Genomic DNA, 16,077 nt, shown 5'->3' on the forward strand with positions numbered 1-16,077 from the left:
CAGCTGACATTCTGTGCTTCTCTAAAACCATATATTAAAGCAACCCAGTTCCCATTCTTTACTTAAAAACTATATAAAATTGTTATTTACATGATGAAAGAACTCTGATTAACTACAGTGCTTATGAAATTTGGTATTTGTGTGAGTTTTTAACTGAGACGTAACATTACTTTTTTTCACTGAAACATTTCAGCTCCTCTAGTCTATAAGCTTATAAAAGACGAGAACTTCATTTTATAACTTTCAGTCTAAAACATTCTCTTGTACATAGCTCAATAAAAATCTGCTGAATGAATTAATCCTATTTTTTTTAGAATATTCCTAAAACATATAGCAATAGTACATTTTCTTCCCTTAAAAAGTGGAATATAATGTTATGTTTCTTTTACTACAATTTTTTTTTTTTTTGGAGACGGAGTCTTGCTCTGTCACCCAGGCTGGAGTGCAGTGGCCGGATCTCAGCTCACTGCAAGCTCTGCCTCCCGGGTTTACGCCATTCTCCTGCCTCAGCCTCCCGAGTAGCTGGGACTACAGGCACCCGCCACCTCACCTGGCTAGTTTTTTTGTATTTTTTAGTAGAGACGGGGTTTCACAGTGTTAGCCAGGATGGTCTCGATCTCCTGACCTCGTGATCCGCCCGTCTCGGCCTCCCAAAGTGCTGGGATTACAGGCTTGAGCCACCGCGCCCGGCCCTACAATTTTTAACAGTGGAACATAACCAATACAATTTAATTTTTCTTTTACAATACAAGATGCTCTAGTAGTCACCTTTAAAGGTATGAACTTCCATTGTCCAGCACATACCTGTGGCTAGGCTTGGGCCTGGACAAGACTGGGAAAGAGACCAAGTTTTCTCCAGCCCCTCATGCTGTCCTCCCTTTTCTATCTCGGCAGCCATTTGGCCCACCTTAGACACCTCTACTGCTTGCAACATTCCACCATGACTACCAAGTATCATGTAATTTACATATCATCTTCCCTTCCTCTGTGTGGTACCTATTCAATGTTAGGGATAAAGGGGATACTGGAAACCAAGTGTTCCAAATTTACAGCTGAGCTAAAACATCCCCAGAGAAGGTGCAGTTACCCACAGACAAGCAGCTGTCCAGGAAGAGCCAAACAAGGTCCTGGACCTCCCTCTTTCCTAGCCAGAGCTCTCTCTATTTCTCTTGGGCTGCAATCCCCCATGAACGTGCTGGGTGACTGGCCAGACGACATGTCAAGAAATCTGGGGTAGGGCGGGCACGGTGCGGTGGGTCACACCTGTAACCCCAGCACTTTGGGAGGCTGAGGCAGATGGATCACTTGGGGTCAGGAGTTCAAGACCAGCCTGGCCAATATGGTGAAACCCCGTCTCTACCAAAAATACAAAATTAGCCGGGCACGGTGGTGTGCGCCTGTAATTCCAGCTACTTGGAAGGCTGAGGCAGGAGAATCCCTTGAACCCTGGAGGCAAAGGTTGCAGTGAGCTGAGATTGAGTCACTGCACTCCAGCCTGGGTGACAGAGTGAGACTCCGTCTTGAGAAAAATAAAATAAAATAAAATAAATCTGGGCTACAATGATAATGGCTTATTGTGAAGTCAACCAGATCGAAACAGATGAGGAACATAGGCACGTTTCAGGTACTAGATCAAGGCCACAGGAGAAACTACTGGAGGCAAGTCGTGGAAGGGTAAATGCTACCTAGTCTGACTACCAGGAGTGTGGAGTTCTCACCACCAAGGAAACAAACCCACGGTGACGTCACCACATACCCCACAAACAATCTTTTAATATGGTGTCATTTACTTGTCACCTTGGTTTTTAACCCACAGGTTTTTAATCTACTTAGCTTATATCTTTTCTCTCTCTTAAAAGTCGCCTGTAATCCCAGCACTTTGGGAGGCCGAGACGGGCGGATCACAAGGTCAGGAGATCGAGACCATCGTGGCTAACATGGTGAAACCCCATCTCTACTAAAAAAATACAAAAAAAAAACTAGCCGGGCGAGGTGGCGGGCGCCTGTAGTCCCAGCTACTCAGGAGGCTGAGGCAGGGGAATGGCGTAAACTCGGGAGGCGGAGCTTGCAGTGAGCTGAGATCCGGCCACTGCACTCCAGCCCGGGTGACAGAGCGAGACTCCGTCTCAAAAAAAAAAAAAAAAAAGTCAAGATTTTAAATGTCCTTCAAGTTAATATGTCATAAAATTTTATATTTGCCTTGCTTCAATCAGCAGCAAATAACTTTCTTTAAAAGGCATTTTTTAGGTTTAGGTCACTACACAGAATTCTCTCATAGTATTGACAATGTGTAAGTGTTATAAATAAAACCCATTCATCGAACATTAAAAGACAATTTTCAAAAATTTTACAACTTTGAAAACAATCTGAAAAATTATAGTTCTTACTGCACTAATATGCAAGTGATATTTGTGGTTAATTACATTTTGGGTTTCACTTTGACCCTTAATAATTCTTCTTATTCATATTTTCTTACTGTTTCAAGTAAAGTGAAGCAAGACAAAACAAAAGAGACATACATCAGTCCTACAAATAGTGAGGTTCTAATATTCTGTTTATTTTACATGCATGGAAAGCAACTTAAAAGAGTGAGTCTAACTTAATCTATTTCTAGGCTGCATGTATTGTCACAAAGGCCAATGGGACTATTTAGGCCAGAGTCTTGGGCTTACCTGCACAGTGCCTCTGCATCCAGTTGTCGAGGATTTCTGTGGTCTATGATGATAATGTCATGATGTTTGTCCAGGAAACAGGCAAGGACAGCCTGAGCCTCCTTGGTAACTGTACACTTAAACCCTGCTTTTTCACATGCCCTGCAGAATCCATTACATTGGTTATCCTCTTTGGTAAACACTAAAAGTACCTGAATCAAAAGAGCACAAACACTTTTTTTAAAAAAGATGTTAGAATTGTCATTTCTTACACTTTTTTTTCTTGAGACGAGTCTTACTCTGTTGCCCAAGCTGGAGTGCAATGGCACGATCTCGGCTCACTGCAACCTCTGCCTCCCGGGTTCAAATGATTCTCCTGCCTCAGCCCTGCCAAGTAGTTGGGCCACAGGCACACACCACTATGCCTGGCGAATTTTTGTATTTTTAATAGAGATGGGGTTTTGCCATGTTGGCCAGGCTGGTCTCGAACTCCTGGCCTCAAGTGATCCTCCCACCTTGGCCTCCCAAAGCGCTGGGATTACAGGTGTGAGCCACCGTGCCTGGTCAGAATTGTCATTTCTGTGTGTGTGTGTGTGTGTGTGTGTGTGTTTTGGGGGGATGGTGGGTGAGCGACAGGGTCTTCCTCTGTTGCACAGGCTGGACTACAGTAGTGTGATATCACCTCACTGCAACCTCCATCTCCAGGGTTCCAGTGTTCTTGTACCACAGCGCCCCCCGTGGCTGGGAGATTACAGGTGTGCACCACCATGCCTGGCTAATTTTTGTATTTTTAGTAGAGATGGGGTCTCTTGATGCTACCCAGGCTACTCTAAAACTCCTAGGCTCAAGTGATCCACCCGCTGTGGCCTCCCCAAAGTGCTGGGATTACAGGTGTGAGTCACTGCACCTGGCCATATGCCTACTTTTTTGCCAAGAAACCCACTGACAGAACTCAACAAAGGTTTAGTTAAGCATTTTATTTTGAAACTAAATGAATTAAAACACATTAATATTTATTTTAGCTAAAAGAAAGTTAACTGGGTAAGTTCTCAGATGGTAAATGCTAATATCTTGGTGAAATTATTGGAATACTTAATCCTATAAATAATGTATTGAAATGTTTGACTCAAGATTTTATGTAATTCCTCCAAGTTAAAAAAAAAATCACTTTGATTAAAAGAAGAAAGATTTAAAGTAGACCAAAATGTGACACTTCAAAGCCTAGTGACACAGTCACAGGTACAAGAGGTAGCATCTGTGCCTCTGCCCAGGACAGTGGCTGGCTGTCCAGGACAGGGGCTGGCTGCCCCTGATCACGTCAGTCCTGGCCTGGAGCAAGTGAGGCCTGTATCCATAGCTTCTTCCTTATCCAGCCAGCCTCCTTCCCTCCCTCTCTGCCTGCTATTCTCACTCCCAATCTGGTTCAGGAGCACCAGTACTCCACCCCTTCAGAAGCAGACTGACAATGGGGCAACAGTGGTAAGGAGGAGACGGGCAGCCTGTGAAACAGACTGCAAAGCTGTCAGAAACCCTCCTTAAGTTTATTTCTTCCAAGTGTACTCAACTACACAAAGACCATACATGCAGAGAACTAAGAGCACACATTTCTGTCAGCACTTTCCACATATTTTTAAATGTAATAGTGAATGAAACATGTGTTTATGTGCGGGGAGTCTGGATAAGTTGACTAAATTTCAATTGGTTGTTTTCTGTCTCATATTTTGAATTACCTATATTACAGATATCCTCTCTCTGATACAGCTGATTCAGCAACATTGAAAAGACAATCTTTTTACTTTTTATATTGGAAAATTTCAAAACTACAGAAACGTGAATGAAAATGAACACTAAAGATGCCCTTTCTCTACATTCATCAACATTTTGCCACCTTTGCTATGCTTTCTCTCTCTCTCTAAACACGTACATGTACATACAGGACCTAGGGAAAAATACACATTTTTTATTTATTGCTGAACCAATTTTTTCCTTTTGTTTGAGACAGGGTCTCATTCTGTTGCCCAGGCCAGAGTGCAATGGTGCGATCATGACTCACTGCAGCCTTGACCTCCTGGGCTCAGGTGATTCTCAAAACCTCAGCCTTCCAAGTAGGTGGGACCACAGGCGCACACACCTCCATGCCCATCTAATTTGTTGTTGCTATTGTTGCAGAAACTGGGTCTCCCTATGTTGCCCAGGCTGGTTCCAAACTCCTCAAGGACTCCTCAAGCTCAAGAGATCCTACTGCCTCAGCCTCTCAAAGTGCTGGGATTATAGGCATGAGCCACCGTGCCTGGCCTATTGCTGAACCAATGAAAGCAGGCTACAAACACTTCATCTCTAAACACCGCAATGTGTATTTCTAAGAAGAGGATATTCTCTTATATAACTATAATACTGTTACAGAGTTCAGGGAATTTAACACCGATCCAAACACTATTATCTAAATGAAAGACTATTTTAAATGTGTAAATTTAGCTCCACCTCCACCCTTTTTAAAGAAAATCAGCACGTGAAAAATACAGCACAGTTCATTATTACCTGAAGTTGATCTTGATGAAATCTCATGGGGCCAAATTGCACATCAGCTACTGCTACCTGTAAGAAAGAGATCTGCTTAAAATTGAAAGAAAAAAAGACAATAGAGAGAAGCTTAACTTTTTCTCTCTCTAATCAGTGCCAGAAATGAAAGCAAAATTTCTATTCTAGAGACAAATAAAGTAAATAGGAGACAAATGAAATGATTATGAGGAATCCTAAGGCTCTCCTTATGGCCCCCAGGATAAGTGGGGAGCAGGAAAGGAGAAATAAAATGAATAAATAAAATGAATGTGATTCTGGCTTTGCCTTTTACTAGCTACATGTGACTTTAAATGAATTAATCTTCCTCAGCCTCAATTTCTCATTTGTTACAAAGGCCAAATGAGATGACAATACAGAAAGCCCCCCGATAACAGATACTAAATAAACGCTGATTCCCTCTGTGCCTATTTCCATTTTTTTCCTGATGGACGATGAAATCTTATATCCAAATGGCACGCGAGTAATGCAGTCCAGCAGGCAGAACTGCGGAATGTCATTGAGAAATGGTTGACACTTTCCATTTTACAGAGGAGCATAATAGCATTTACTGATAAGTACTTATCCATTTGAGAATGCAATGCTAAATCAAAGATAAATATAATATCGTAACCAAACCCCAATGAGTAATAACAATCACAGCACCAATGGAAGATTCAGTGTGTTCTGGTTATTGTGCTAAGGGCTGAACATACGTTATTTCACTGAATCCGATAGTAATGTGGTGAGAGTTTGTAGCTGGAGAACTGAAGTTCTAATTACCCTGCATTAAGGCCACACAGCAAGTGGCAGTGCTGGGATTCCACCCAGGTTTGTTTAGCTCCATACAGTGTGCTGTAAACTCAGGAACACTAGACGATTTGAATAGTCTGTGTACAACACAAAGGGGCCCAAGGATGGGAGAAGGTGGGGCTGAAATCCAGTTCCAGGTGATGAATTCTGGCACTGGGCTGCTACCCAGGGAAAAAGACACATTTTGTAATTTGCCCAGAAACTCTGTAGGTGTTGATGAGATCCCAATCTAGACCTCTATGTGATGGTATGATTCATCACAGCAACAGAAGAACAAGATCCATAGGACTTCCTACAGAATGTTTCCCAACTGACTGCCCTCCTCCAATCTCTCCCCTCAAGCAGTGATCTATTCTAGTAAGCACATCATATGAAGTTTGCTTAGTGACGGGAGAAAAATCGACATATATTTTTAACCATGAGAAGCTGATGTCTACTAATTATGGGCCACTGGCTCAGTTTCTGAATTGCTTTCTAATAATTTTATCTCTCAGAAGGCATAAAAAGAATGATGGTCCCTAATATTCTAGACCAAAGACTGAGGCGGAAGATTCTTCAGTTAGGTGAAAGAGTCAGGAGAACAGACAGTGCATGGTATCACCTATCCTCTTGAGTTGTGCAACTATGGGCCAGTCTCATACTGGTGTAACCGGATGCCAAAGCCAGAATTTCTGAGGGAAGATGGTCGAAGAGGTCCAAGGAGAGTCTTAAAAGATGGATTCAGAGAAGACAGTAGAGTAAGAAGCACGAGGAATCTGTCTTCCCACCTAGACAATACTGCACTGGCAGAATATGTCTGATATAGCTATTTTAGGAACAACTGAAGACTTGCAACTTCCAGGGGAAGGCTTGGATGGTAAACCGCAGTTAATTTTAGCTCTTAGCACATAGCAGGTACCCAGGCCCATGGTGGATAGCTGTGCATGTGTTCCTGAAGCAACCTGCACACAACTTGCAGGACCTAGGGAAGGCAAAAACAACCTTGTCCTCCAAATATCAGGGATCTGTGCTCTGATCACTGAATACAGAGGTGCAGACAAAGAATGGGTGCATTATTGTTGCACTTTCTCCCATTGTTGCAAGCCATTCCCCCTCTAATTGAAGAGACTTCTAGGAGATTTAAAGGGCTAACGCCCTTCCTCTCCTTTCATTTTTTCTTTTATCCCCTTTGAGAGTCAGACATTAGGGACTAAGGCATTCAAAAGCAATGGCATATACAGGGCAAATAAGAAAGAGATTATGCAAGCCTAGGGAAAGGCTTAGAAAATGCCTGAAAAGACCTTAAGTTTACACATTAGACTGATCCTTGGCACAGAGATGGCCTACCACAATTAAAAACAAAACAAAACAAAACAAAACAATAACAGCAAACCCTGGGGAAGACGGAGAATATGACTTCCAGAGTTACCACATTATTAAATTCAAATGCCCAGTTTTCAACACAAATTCACAAAGCATACAAATAAACAGGCAAAGTACAGCCAATTCAAATGAAAAAGAACTAAATCAACAGCAACCATCCCTGAAAGATACCTAATGGCAGATCTACTAGACAAAGCCTTTAAAACAACTTAAAGATGCTAAAAGAACTAAAGAAAGATGTGGAGAAAGTCAAGGAAATGATGTATGAACAATATGAAAATATAAGGAAAGAGATGGGAAAAAACTAAAAAGAAACCAAAAATAGTTTCTGGAGCTGAAAAGTACAATAAGTGGAATGAAAATTTCACTGAAGAGATTCAAAGGCAAATTTGGGCAAGCAAAAGAAAAAATGAGCACACTTACAGAGGGGACAATTGAAATTATCGAGTCTGGCAAACAGAAAAAAGTTTTGGAAAAAAAAAAGTGAACAGAGCTTACAGTGCCTGAAGGACACCATGAAACAAGCTAATATATGCATCATGGGAGTCCCAGATGCTGGAGAGAAAGGGAAAGAGAAAATGTATGAAGAAAACATCCCAAACTTGATGCAAGACATAAATATAAATACTCAAGGAGCTCAACAAACAATAAGTAAGATGAACTCAAAGAGACACATACTAAGACACACTATAATGACACTGCTGAAAGATAGTAAGAGAATCTTGAAAGCAGCAAGAACTGGGCTCACGCTGGTAATCCCAGCACTTCGGTAGGCCAAGATGGAAGGATCACCTGAGGCCAGGAGTTCAAAACCAGCCTGGCCAACACGGTGAAAGCCTGTCTCTACTAAAAATACAAAAAAAAAAAAATTAACGGGGGCGGAGCAAGATGGCCGAATAGGAACAGCTCCAGTCTCCAACTCCCAGCGCGAGCGACACAGAAGACCGGTGATTTCTGCATTTTCTTTTTTTTTTTTGAGACGGAGTCTTGCTCTGTCACCCAAGCTGGAGTGCACTGGCCAGATCTCAGCTCACTGCAAGCTCCGCCTCCCGGGTTCACGCCATTCTCCTGCCTCAGCCTCCCAAGTAGCTGGGACTACAGGCGCCCGCCACCTCGCCCGGCTAGTTTTTTGTATTCTTTAGTAGAGACGGGGTTTCACCATGTTAGCCAGGATGGTCTCGATCTCCTGACCTTGTGATCAGCCCGCCTCGGCCTCCCAAAGTGCTGGGATTACAGGCTTGAACCACCGCGCCCGGCCGATTTCTGCATTTTCAACTGAGGTACTGGGGTCATCTCACTAGGGAGTGCCGGACAATCGGTGCTGGTCAGCTGCTGCACCCCGACCAGGGAGAGCTGAAGCAGGGCGAGGCACTGCCTCACCTGGGAAGCGCAAGGGGGAAGGGAATCCCTTTTCCTAGCCAGGGGAACTGAGACACACAACACCTGGAAAATCGGGTAATTCCCACTCCAATACTGCGCTTTAAGCAAACGGGCACACCAGGAGATTATAACCACACCTGGCCGGGAGGGTCCCATGGCCACGGAGCCTTCCCCATTGCTAGCACAGCAGTCTGCGATCTAACTGCAAGGCAGCAGTGAGGCTGGGGGAGGAGCGCTCGCCATTGCTGAGGCTTAAGTAGGTAAACAAAGCCGCTGGGAAGCTCGAACTGGGTGGAGCTCACAGCAGCTCAAGGAAACCTGCCTGTCTCTGTAGACTCCACCTCTGGGGACAGGGCACAGCTAAACAACAACAACAACAAAAGCAGCAGAAACCTATGCAGATGCAAACGACTCTGTCTGACAGCTTTGAAGAGAGCAGTGGATCTCCCAACACGGAGGTTGAGATCTGAGAACGGACAGGCTGCCTGCTCAAGTGGGTCCCTGACGCCTCAGTAGCCTAACTGGGAGACATCCCCCACTGGGGGCAGTCTGACACCCCACACCTCACAGGGTGGAGTACACCCCTGAGAGGAAGCTTCCAAAGTAAGAATCAGACAGGTACACTCGCTGTTCAGCAATATTCTATCTTCTGCAACCTCTGCTGCTGATACCCAGGCAAACAGGGTCTGGAGTGGACCTCAAGCAATCTCCAACAGACCTATAGCTGAGGGTCCTGACTATTAGAAGGAAAACTATCAAACAGGAAGAACACCTATACCAAAACCCCATCAGTACGTCACCATCATCAGATACCAGAGGCAGATAAAACCACAAAGATGGGGAAAAAGCAGGGCAGAAAACTGGAAATTCAAAAAATAAGAGCACATCTCCCCCCTGCAAAGGAGCGCAGCTCATTGCCAGCAACGGATCAAAGCTGGTCAGAGAAAGACTTTGACGAGATGAGAGAAGACGGCGTCAGTCCATCAAACTTCTCAGAGCTAAAGGAGGAATTACGTACCCAGCGCAAAGAAACTAAAAATCTTGAAAAAAGAGTGGAAGAATTGACAGCTAGAATAATTAATGCAGAGAAGGTCATAAACGAAATGACAGAGATGAAAACCATGACACGAGAAATATGTGACAAATCCACAAGCTTCAGTAACCGACTCGATCAACTGGAAGAAAGAGTATCAGCGATTGAGGATCAAATGAATGAAATGAAGCGAAAAGAGAAACCAAAAGAAAAAAGAAGAAAAAGAAATGAACAAAGCCTGCAAGAAGTATGGGATTATGTAAAAAGACCAAATCTGTGTCTGATTGGGGTGCCTGAAAGTGAGGGGGAAAATGGAACCAAGTTGGAAAACACTCTTCAGGATATCATCCAGGAGAACTTCCCCAACCTAGTAGGGCAGGCCAACATTCAAATTCAGGAAATACAGAGAACGCCACAAAGATACTCCTCCAGAAGAGCAACTCCAAGACACATAATTGCCAGATTCACTAAAGTTGAATTGAAGGAAAAAATCTTAAGAGCAGCCAGAGAGAAAGGTCGGGTTACACACAAAGGGAAGCCCATCAGACTAACAGCAGACCTCTCGGCAGAAACTCTACAAGCCAGAAGAGAGTGGGGGCCAATATTCAACATTCTTAAAGAAAAGAATTTTTAACCCAGAATTTCATATCCAGCCAAACTAAGTTTCATCAGTGAAGGAGAAATAAAATCCGTTACAGATAAGCAAATGCTTAGAGATTTTGTCACCACCAGGCCTGCCTTACAAGAGACCCTGAAGGAAGCCCTAAACATGGAAAGGAACAACCGGTACCAGCCATTGCAAAAACATGCCAAAATGTAAAGAACATCGAGGCTAGGAAGAAACTGCATCAACTAACGAGCAAAATAACCAGTTAATATCATAATGGCAGGATCAAGTTCACACATAACAATATTAACCTTAAATGTTAATGGACTACATGCTCCAATTAAAAGACACAGACTGGCAAACTGGATAAAGAGTCAAGACCCATCAGTCTGCTGTATTCAGGAGACCCATCTCACATGCAGAGACATACATAGGCTGAAAAAAAGGGATGGAGGGAGATCTACCAAGCAAATGGAGAACAAAAAAAAGCAGGGGTTGCAATCCTAGTCTCTGATAAAATAAACTTTAAACCATCAAAGATCAAAAGAGACAAAGAAGGCCATTACATAATGGTAAAGGGATCAATTCAACAGGAAGAGCTAACTCTCCTAAATATATACGCACCCAATACAGGAGCACCCAAATTCATAAAGCAAGTCCTTAGAGACTTACAAAGAGACTTAGACTCCCATACAATAATAATGGGAGACTTCAACACTCCACTGTCAACATTAGACAGATCAACGAGACAGAAAGTTAACAAGGATATCCAGGAACTGAACTCATCTCTGCACCAAGCAGACCTAATAGACATCTATAGAACTCTCCACCCCAAATCAACAGAATATACATCCTTCTCAGCACCACATCACACTTATTCCAAAATTGACCACATAGTTGGAAGTAAAGCACTCCTCAGCAAATGTAAAAGAACAGAAATTATAACAAACTGTCTCTCAGACCACAGTGCAATCAAACTAGAACTCAGGACTAAGAAACTCAATCAAAACCGCTCAACTACATGGAAACTGAACAACCTGCTCCTGAATGACTACTGGGTACATAACAAAATGAAGGCAGAAATAAAGATGTTCTTTGAAACCAATGAGAACAAAGATACAACATACCAGAATCTCTGGGACACATTTAAAGCAGTGTGTAGAGGGAAATTTATAGCACTAAATGCCCACAAGAGAAAGCAGGAAAGATCTAAAATTGACACTCTAACATCACAATTAAAAGAACTGGAGAAGCAAGAACAAACACATTCAAAAGCTAGCAGAAGGCAAGAAATAACCAAGATCGGAGCAGAACTGAAGGAGATAGAGACACAAAAAACCCTCCAAAAAAATCAATGAATCCAGGAGTTGGTTTTTGAAAAGGTCAACAAAATTGACAGACCACTAGCAAGACTAATAAAGAAGAAAAGAGAGAAGAATCAAATAGACGCAATAAAAAATGATAAAGGGGATATCACCACCGACCCCACAGAAATACAAACTACCATCAGAGAATACTATAAACGCCGCTACACAAATAAACTAGAAAATCTAGAAGAAATGGATAATTTCCTGGACACTTACGCTCTTCCAAGACTAAACCAGGAAGAAGTTGAATCCCTGAATAGACCAATAGCAGGCTCTGAAATTGAGGCAATAATTAATAGCCTACCAACCAAAAAAAGTCCAGGACCAGATGGATTCACAGCTGAATTCTACCAGAGGTACAAGGAGGAGATGGTACCATTCCTTCTGAAACTATTCCAATCAATAGAAAAAGAGGGAATCCTCCCTAACTCATTTTATGAGGCCAACATCATCCTGATACCAAAGCCTGGCAGAGACATAACAAAAAAAGAAAATTTTAGACCAATATCCCTGATGAACATCGATGCAAAAATCCTCAATAAAATACTGGCAAACCGGATTCAGCAGCACATCAAAAAGCTTATTCCACCACGATCAAGTGGGCCTCATCCCTGGGATGCAAGGCTGGTTCAACATTCGCAAATCAATAAACGTAATCCAGCATATAAACAGAACCAAAGACAAGAACCACATGATTATCTCAATAGATGCAGAAAAGGCTTTTGACAAAATTCAACAGCCTTTCATGCTAAAAATGCTCAATAAATTTGGTATTGGTGGAACGTACCTCAAAATAATAAGAGCTATTTATGACAAACCCACAGCCAATATCATACTGAATGGGCAAAAACTGGAAAAATTCCCTTTGAAAACTGGCACAAGACAGGGATGCCCTCTCTCACCACTCCTATTCAACACAGTGTTGGAAGTTCTGGCTAGGGCAATCAGGCAAGAGAAAGACATCAAGGGTATCCAGTTAGGAAAAGAAGAAGTCAAATTGTCCCTGTTTGCAAATGACATGATTGTATATTTAGAAAACCCCATTGTCTCAGCCCAAAATTTCCTTAAGCTGATAAGCAACTTCAGCAAAGTCTCAGGATACAAAATTAATGTGCAAAAATCACAAGCATTCTTATACACCAGTAACAGACAAACAGAGAGCCAAATCAGGAATGAACTTCCATTCACAATTGCTTCAAAGAGAATAAAATACCTAGGAATCCAACTTTCAAGGGATGTAAAGGACCTCTTCAAGAAGAACTACAAACCACTGCTCAGTGAAATCAAAGAGGACACAAACAAATGCAAGAACATACCATGCTCATGGATAGGAAGAATCAATATTGTGAAAATGGCCATACTGCCCAAGGTTACTTACAGATTCAATGCCATCCCCATCAAGCTACCAATGAGTTTCTTCACAGAATTGGAAAAAACTGCTTTAAAGTTCATATGGAACCAAAAAAGAGCCCGCATTGCCAAGACAATCCTAAGTCAAAAGAACAAAGCTGGGGGCATCACGCTACCTGGCTTCAAACTATACTACAAGGCTACAGTAACCAAAACAGCATGGTACTGGTACCAAAACAGAGATATAGACCAATGGAACAGAACAGAGTCCTCAGAAATAATACCACACATCTACAGCCATCTGATCTTTGACAAACCTGAGAGAAACAAGAAATGGGGAAAGGATTCCCTATTTAATAAATGGTGCTGGAAAATTGGCTAGCCATAAGTAGAAAGCTGAAACTGGATCCTTTCCTTACTCCTTATATGAAAATTAATTCAAGATGGATTAGAGACTTAAATGTTAGACCTAATACCATAAAAACCCTAGAAGAAAACCTAGGTAGTATCATTCAGGACATAGGCATGGGCAAGGACTTCATGTCTAAAACACCAAAAGCAACGGCAGCAAAAGCCAAAATTGACAAATGGGATCTAATTAAACTAAAGAGCTTCTGCACAGCAAAAGAAACTACCATCAGAGTGAACAGGCAGCCTACAGAATGGGAGAAAACTGTTGCAATCTACTCATCTGACAAAGGGCTAATATCCAGAACCTACAAAGAAATCAAACAAATTTACAAGAAAAAAACAAACAACCCCATCAAAAAGTGGGCAAAGGATATGAACAGACATTTCTCAAAAGAAGACATTCATACAGCCAACAGACACATGAAAAAATGCTCATCATCACTCGCCATCAGAGAAATGCAAATCAAAACCACAATGAGATACCATCTCACACCAGTTAGAATGGCAATCATTAAAAAGTCAGGAAACAACAGGTGCTGGAGAGGATGTGGAAAAATAGGAACACTTTTACACTGTTGGTGGGATTGTAAACTAGTTCAACCATTATGGAAAACAGTATGGCGATTCCTCAAGGATCTAGAACTAGATGTACCATATGACCCAGCCATCCCAAATCATGCTGCTATAAAGACACATGAACACGTATGTTTATTGCGGCACTATTCACAATAGCAAAGGCTTGGAATCAACCCAAATGTCCATCTGTGACAGACTGGATTAAGAAAATGTGGCACATATACACCATGGAATATTATGCAGCCATAAAAAAGGATGAGTTTGCATTCTTTGTGGGGACATGGATGCAGCTGGAAACCATCATTCTTAGCAAACTATCACAAGAACAGAAAACCAAACACCGCATGTTCTCACTCATACACTCATAGGTGGGAACTGAACAATGACATCACTTGGACTCGGGAAGGGGAACATCACACATCGGGGCCTATCATGGGGAGGTGGGAGGGGGGAGGGATTGCATTGGGAGTTATACCTGATATAAATGACGAAGTGATGGGTGCTGACGAGTTGATGGGTGCAGCACACCAACATGGCAGAAGTATACATATGTAACAAACCTGCACGTTATGCACATGTACCCTAGAACTTAAAGTATAAAAAAAAAAAAAAAAATTAGCTGGTGTGGTGGTGGGTGCCTGTAATCCAGCTACTCAGGAGGCTGAGGCAGAAGAACTGCTTGAACCTGGGAGGTGAAGGTTGCAGTGAGCCGAGATCGCACCACTGCACTCCAGCTTGGGCAACAGAGCAAGATGCCATCTCAAAAAAAATTAACAAATGAAAAAGAAAGCAGCAAGAAAGAAGAAACTGGTCACACACAAGAAATCCTCCATAAGATTATCAATAGATTTCTCATCAGAAGCTTTGGAGGTCAACTATATTTAAAGTGCTAAAAGAAAAAAAAATTGTCAATCAAAGATCCTATATTCGGCAAAACTTCATTCAAAAGTGAGGGAGGAATTAAGACATCTCCAGAATGAAAAACAAAAACAAAAACAAAATAAAACAAATCAAAAATCTAAGGGAGTTCATTACCACTAGATAAGCCCTGCAAGAAATGTTCAAGCGAGTCCTGCAGGGTGAAATAAAAGGATACTAGACAGTAACTCAAAGCTGTCTGAAGAAATAAAGATCTTAGAAAAAGTGAAACCATAGATAATTTTAAAAGCCATCACTACTGTATAAATGGCTTATAACTCCTTTTTTTGTTTCCTACATGATTTAAGAGATGAATACAGTTTGGTGGGAAAGAAAATCATTGGTTTAAAAGGAAGTATTATTGTAACTTTGGTTGGTAACTCTGTATTTTGCATTTTATTTTCTAAATAAGAGACATTTGAAAGTATTAGTTTATGCTTTTGGACACACAATGTACAGTTGTCCCTTGCTATCTGCAGGGAAGTGGTTCCAGGAACACCCATATACATGAAAATCTATGGATGCTCAACTACCTTATATAACATACTCCCATTCTCCTCTATGCTTTAAATTGTCTCTACTTATGTATAATACCCAATACAATGTAATGCTATGTAAACAGTTAATGCTATATTACTTTTTACATTTTTTATTTTTATTGTTAATTTTTTTTTTCTAAATATTTTCAATCTTCAGTTGGCTGAATCCATGGATGTGGAACCCACCAATATGGAGGATCAACTACATAAAATTTTAATTTTGTGACATCAATAACTGAAAAGGGTGGGAATAAAGCAGTATAGGAGAAGAATTTTTGTATGTTATTGAAGTTAGGCTGGTATCATTCAAATTAAATATTCATATAACATTAAGATGTTCACTACAATCCCCATGCTAACCACAAAAAAGTAGCTATAGAATATATACAAAGGGAAGTGAGAAAGGAATTTAAATATTGCACTACAAAAAAATCAACTAAACACAAAAGAAGACAGTAATTAAAGAAATGGAAGACAAAAAAAAACTATGTGACATATAGAAAAACAAATAGCA

The 16,077-nt window shown here is 41.5% G+C and overlaps 1 protein-coding gene across 5 annotated transcripts in view; it reads right to left on the bottom strand.

Moving 5' to 3' along the window:
• Window positions 1–16,077, bottom strand: part of PDE8A (phosphodiesterase 8A) — a 161,106-nt gene that overhangs the window by 66,503 nt on the left and 78,526 nt on the right. For all 5 annotated transcript variants that reach the window (XM_033190914.1, XM_033190915.1, XM_033190916.1 and 2 more), the window contains 2 exons: window positions 5,190–5,246; window positions 2,673–2,863 (listed from right to left, as the gene is read on the bottom strand). In XM_033190914.1, coding sequence (XP_033046805.1) covers window positions 2,673–2,863; window positions 5,190–5,246 — 248 coding nt within the window. The remainder of the gene's footprint in view (window positions 1–2,672; window positions 2,864–5,189; window positions 5,247–16,077) is intronic.

This window comes from Trachypithecus francoisi, unplaced genomic scaffold (assembly GCF_009764315.1).
Source record: "Trachypithecus francoisi isolate TF-2019V2 unplaced genomic scaffold, Tfra_2.0 Lachesis_group3, whole genome shotgun sequence".
Taxonomy (NCBI): domain Eukaryota; kingdom Metazoa; phylum Chordata; class Mammalia; order Primates; family Cercopithecidae; genus Trachypithecus; species Trachypithecus francoisi.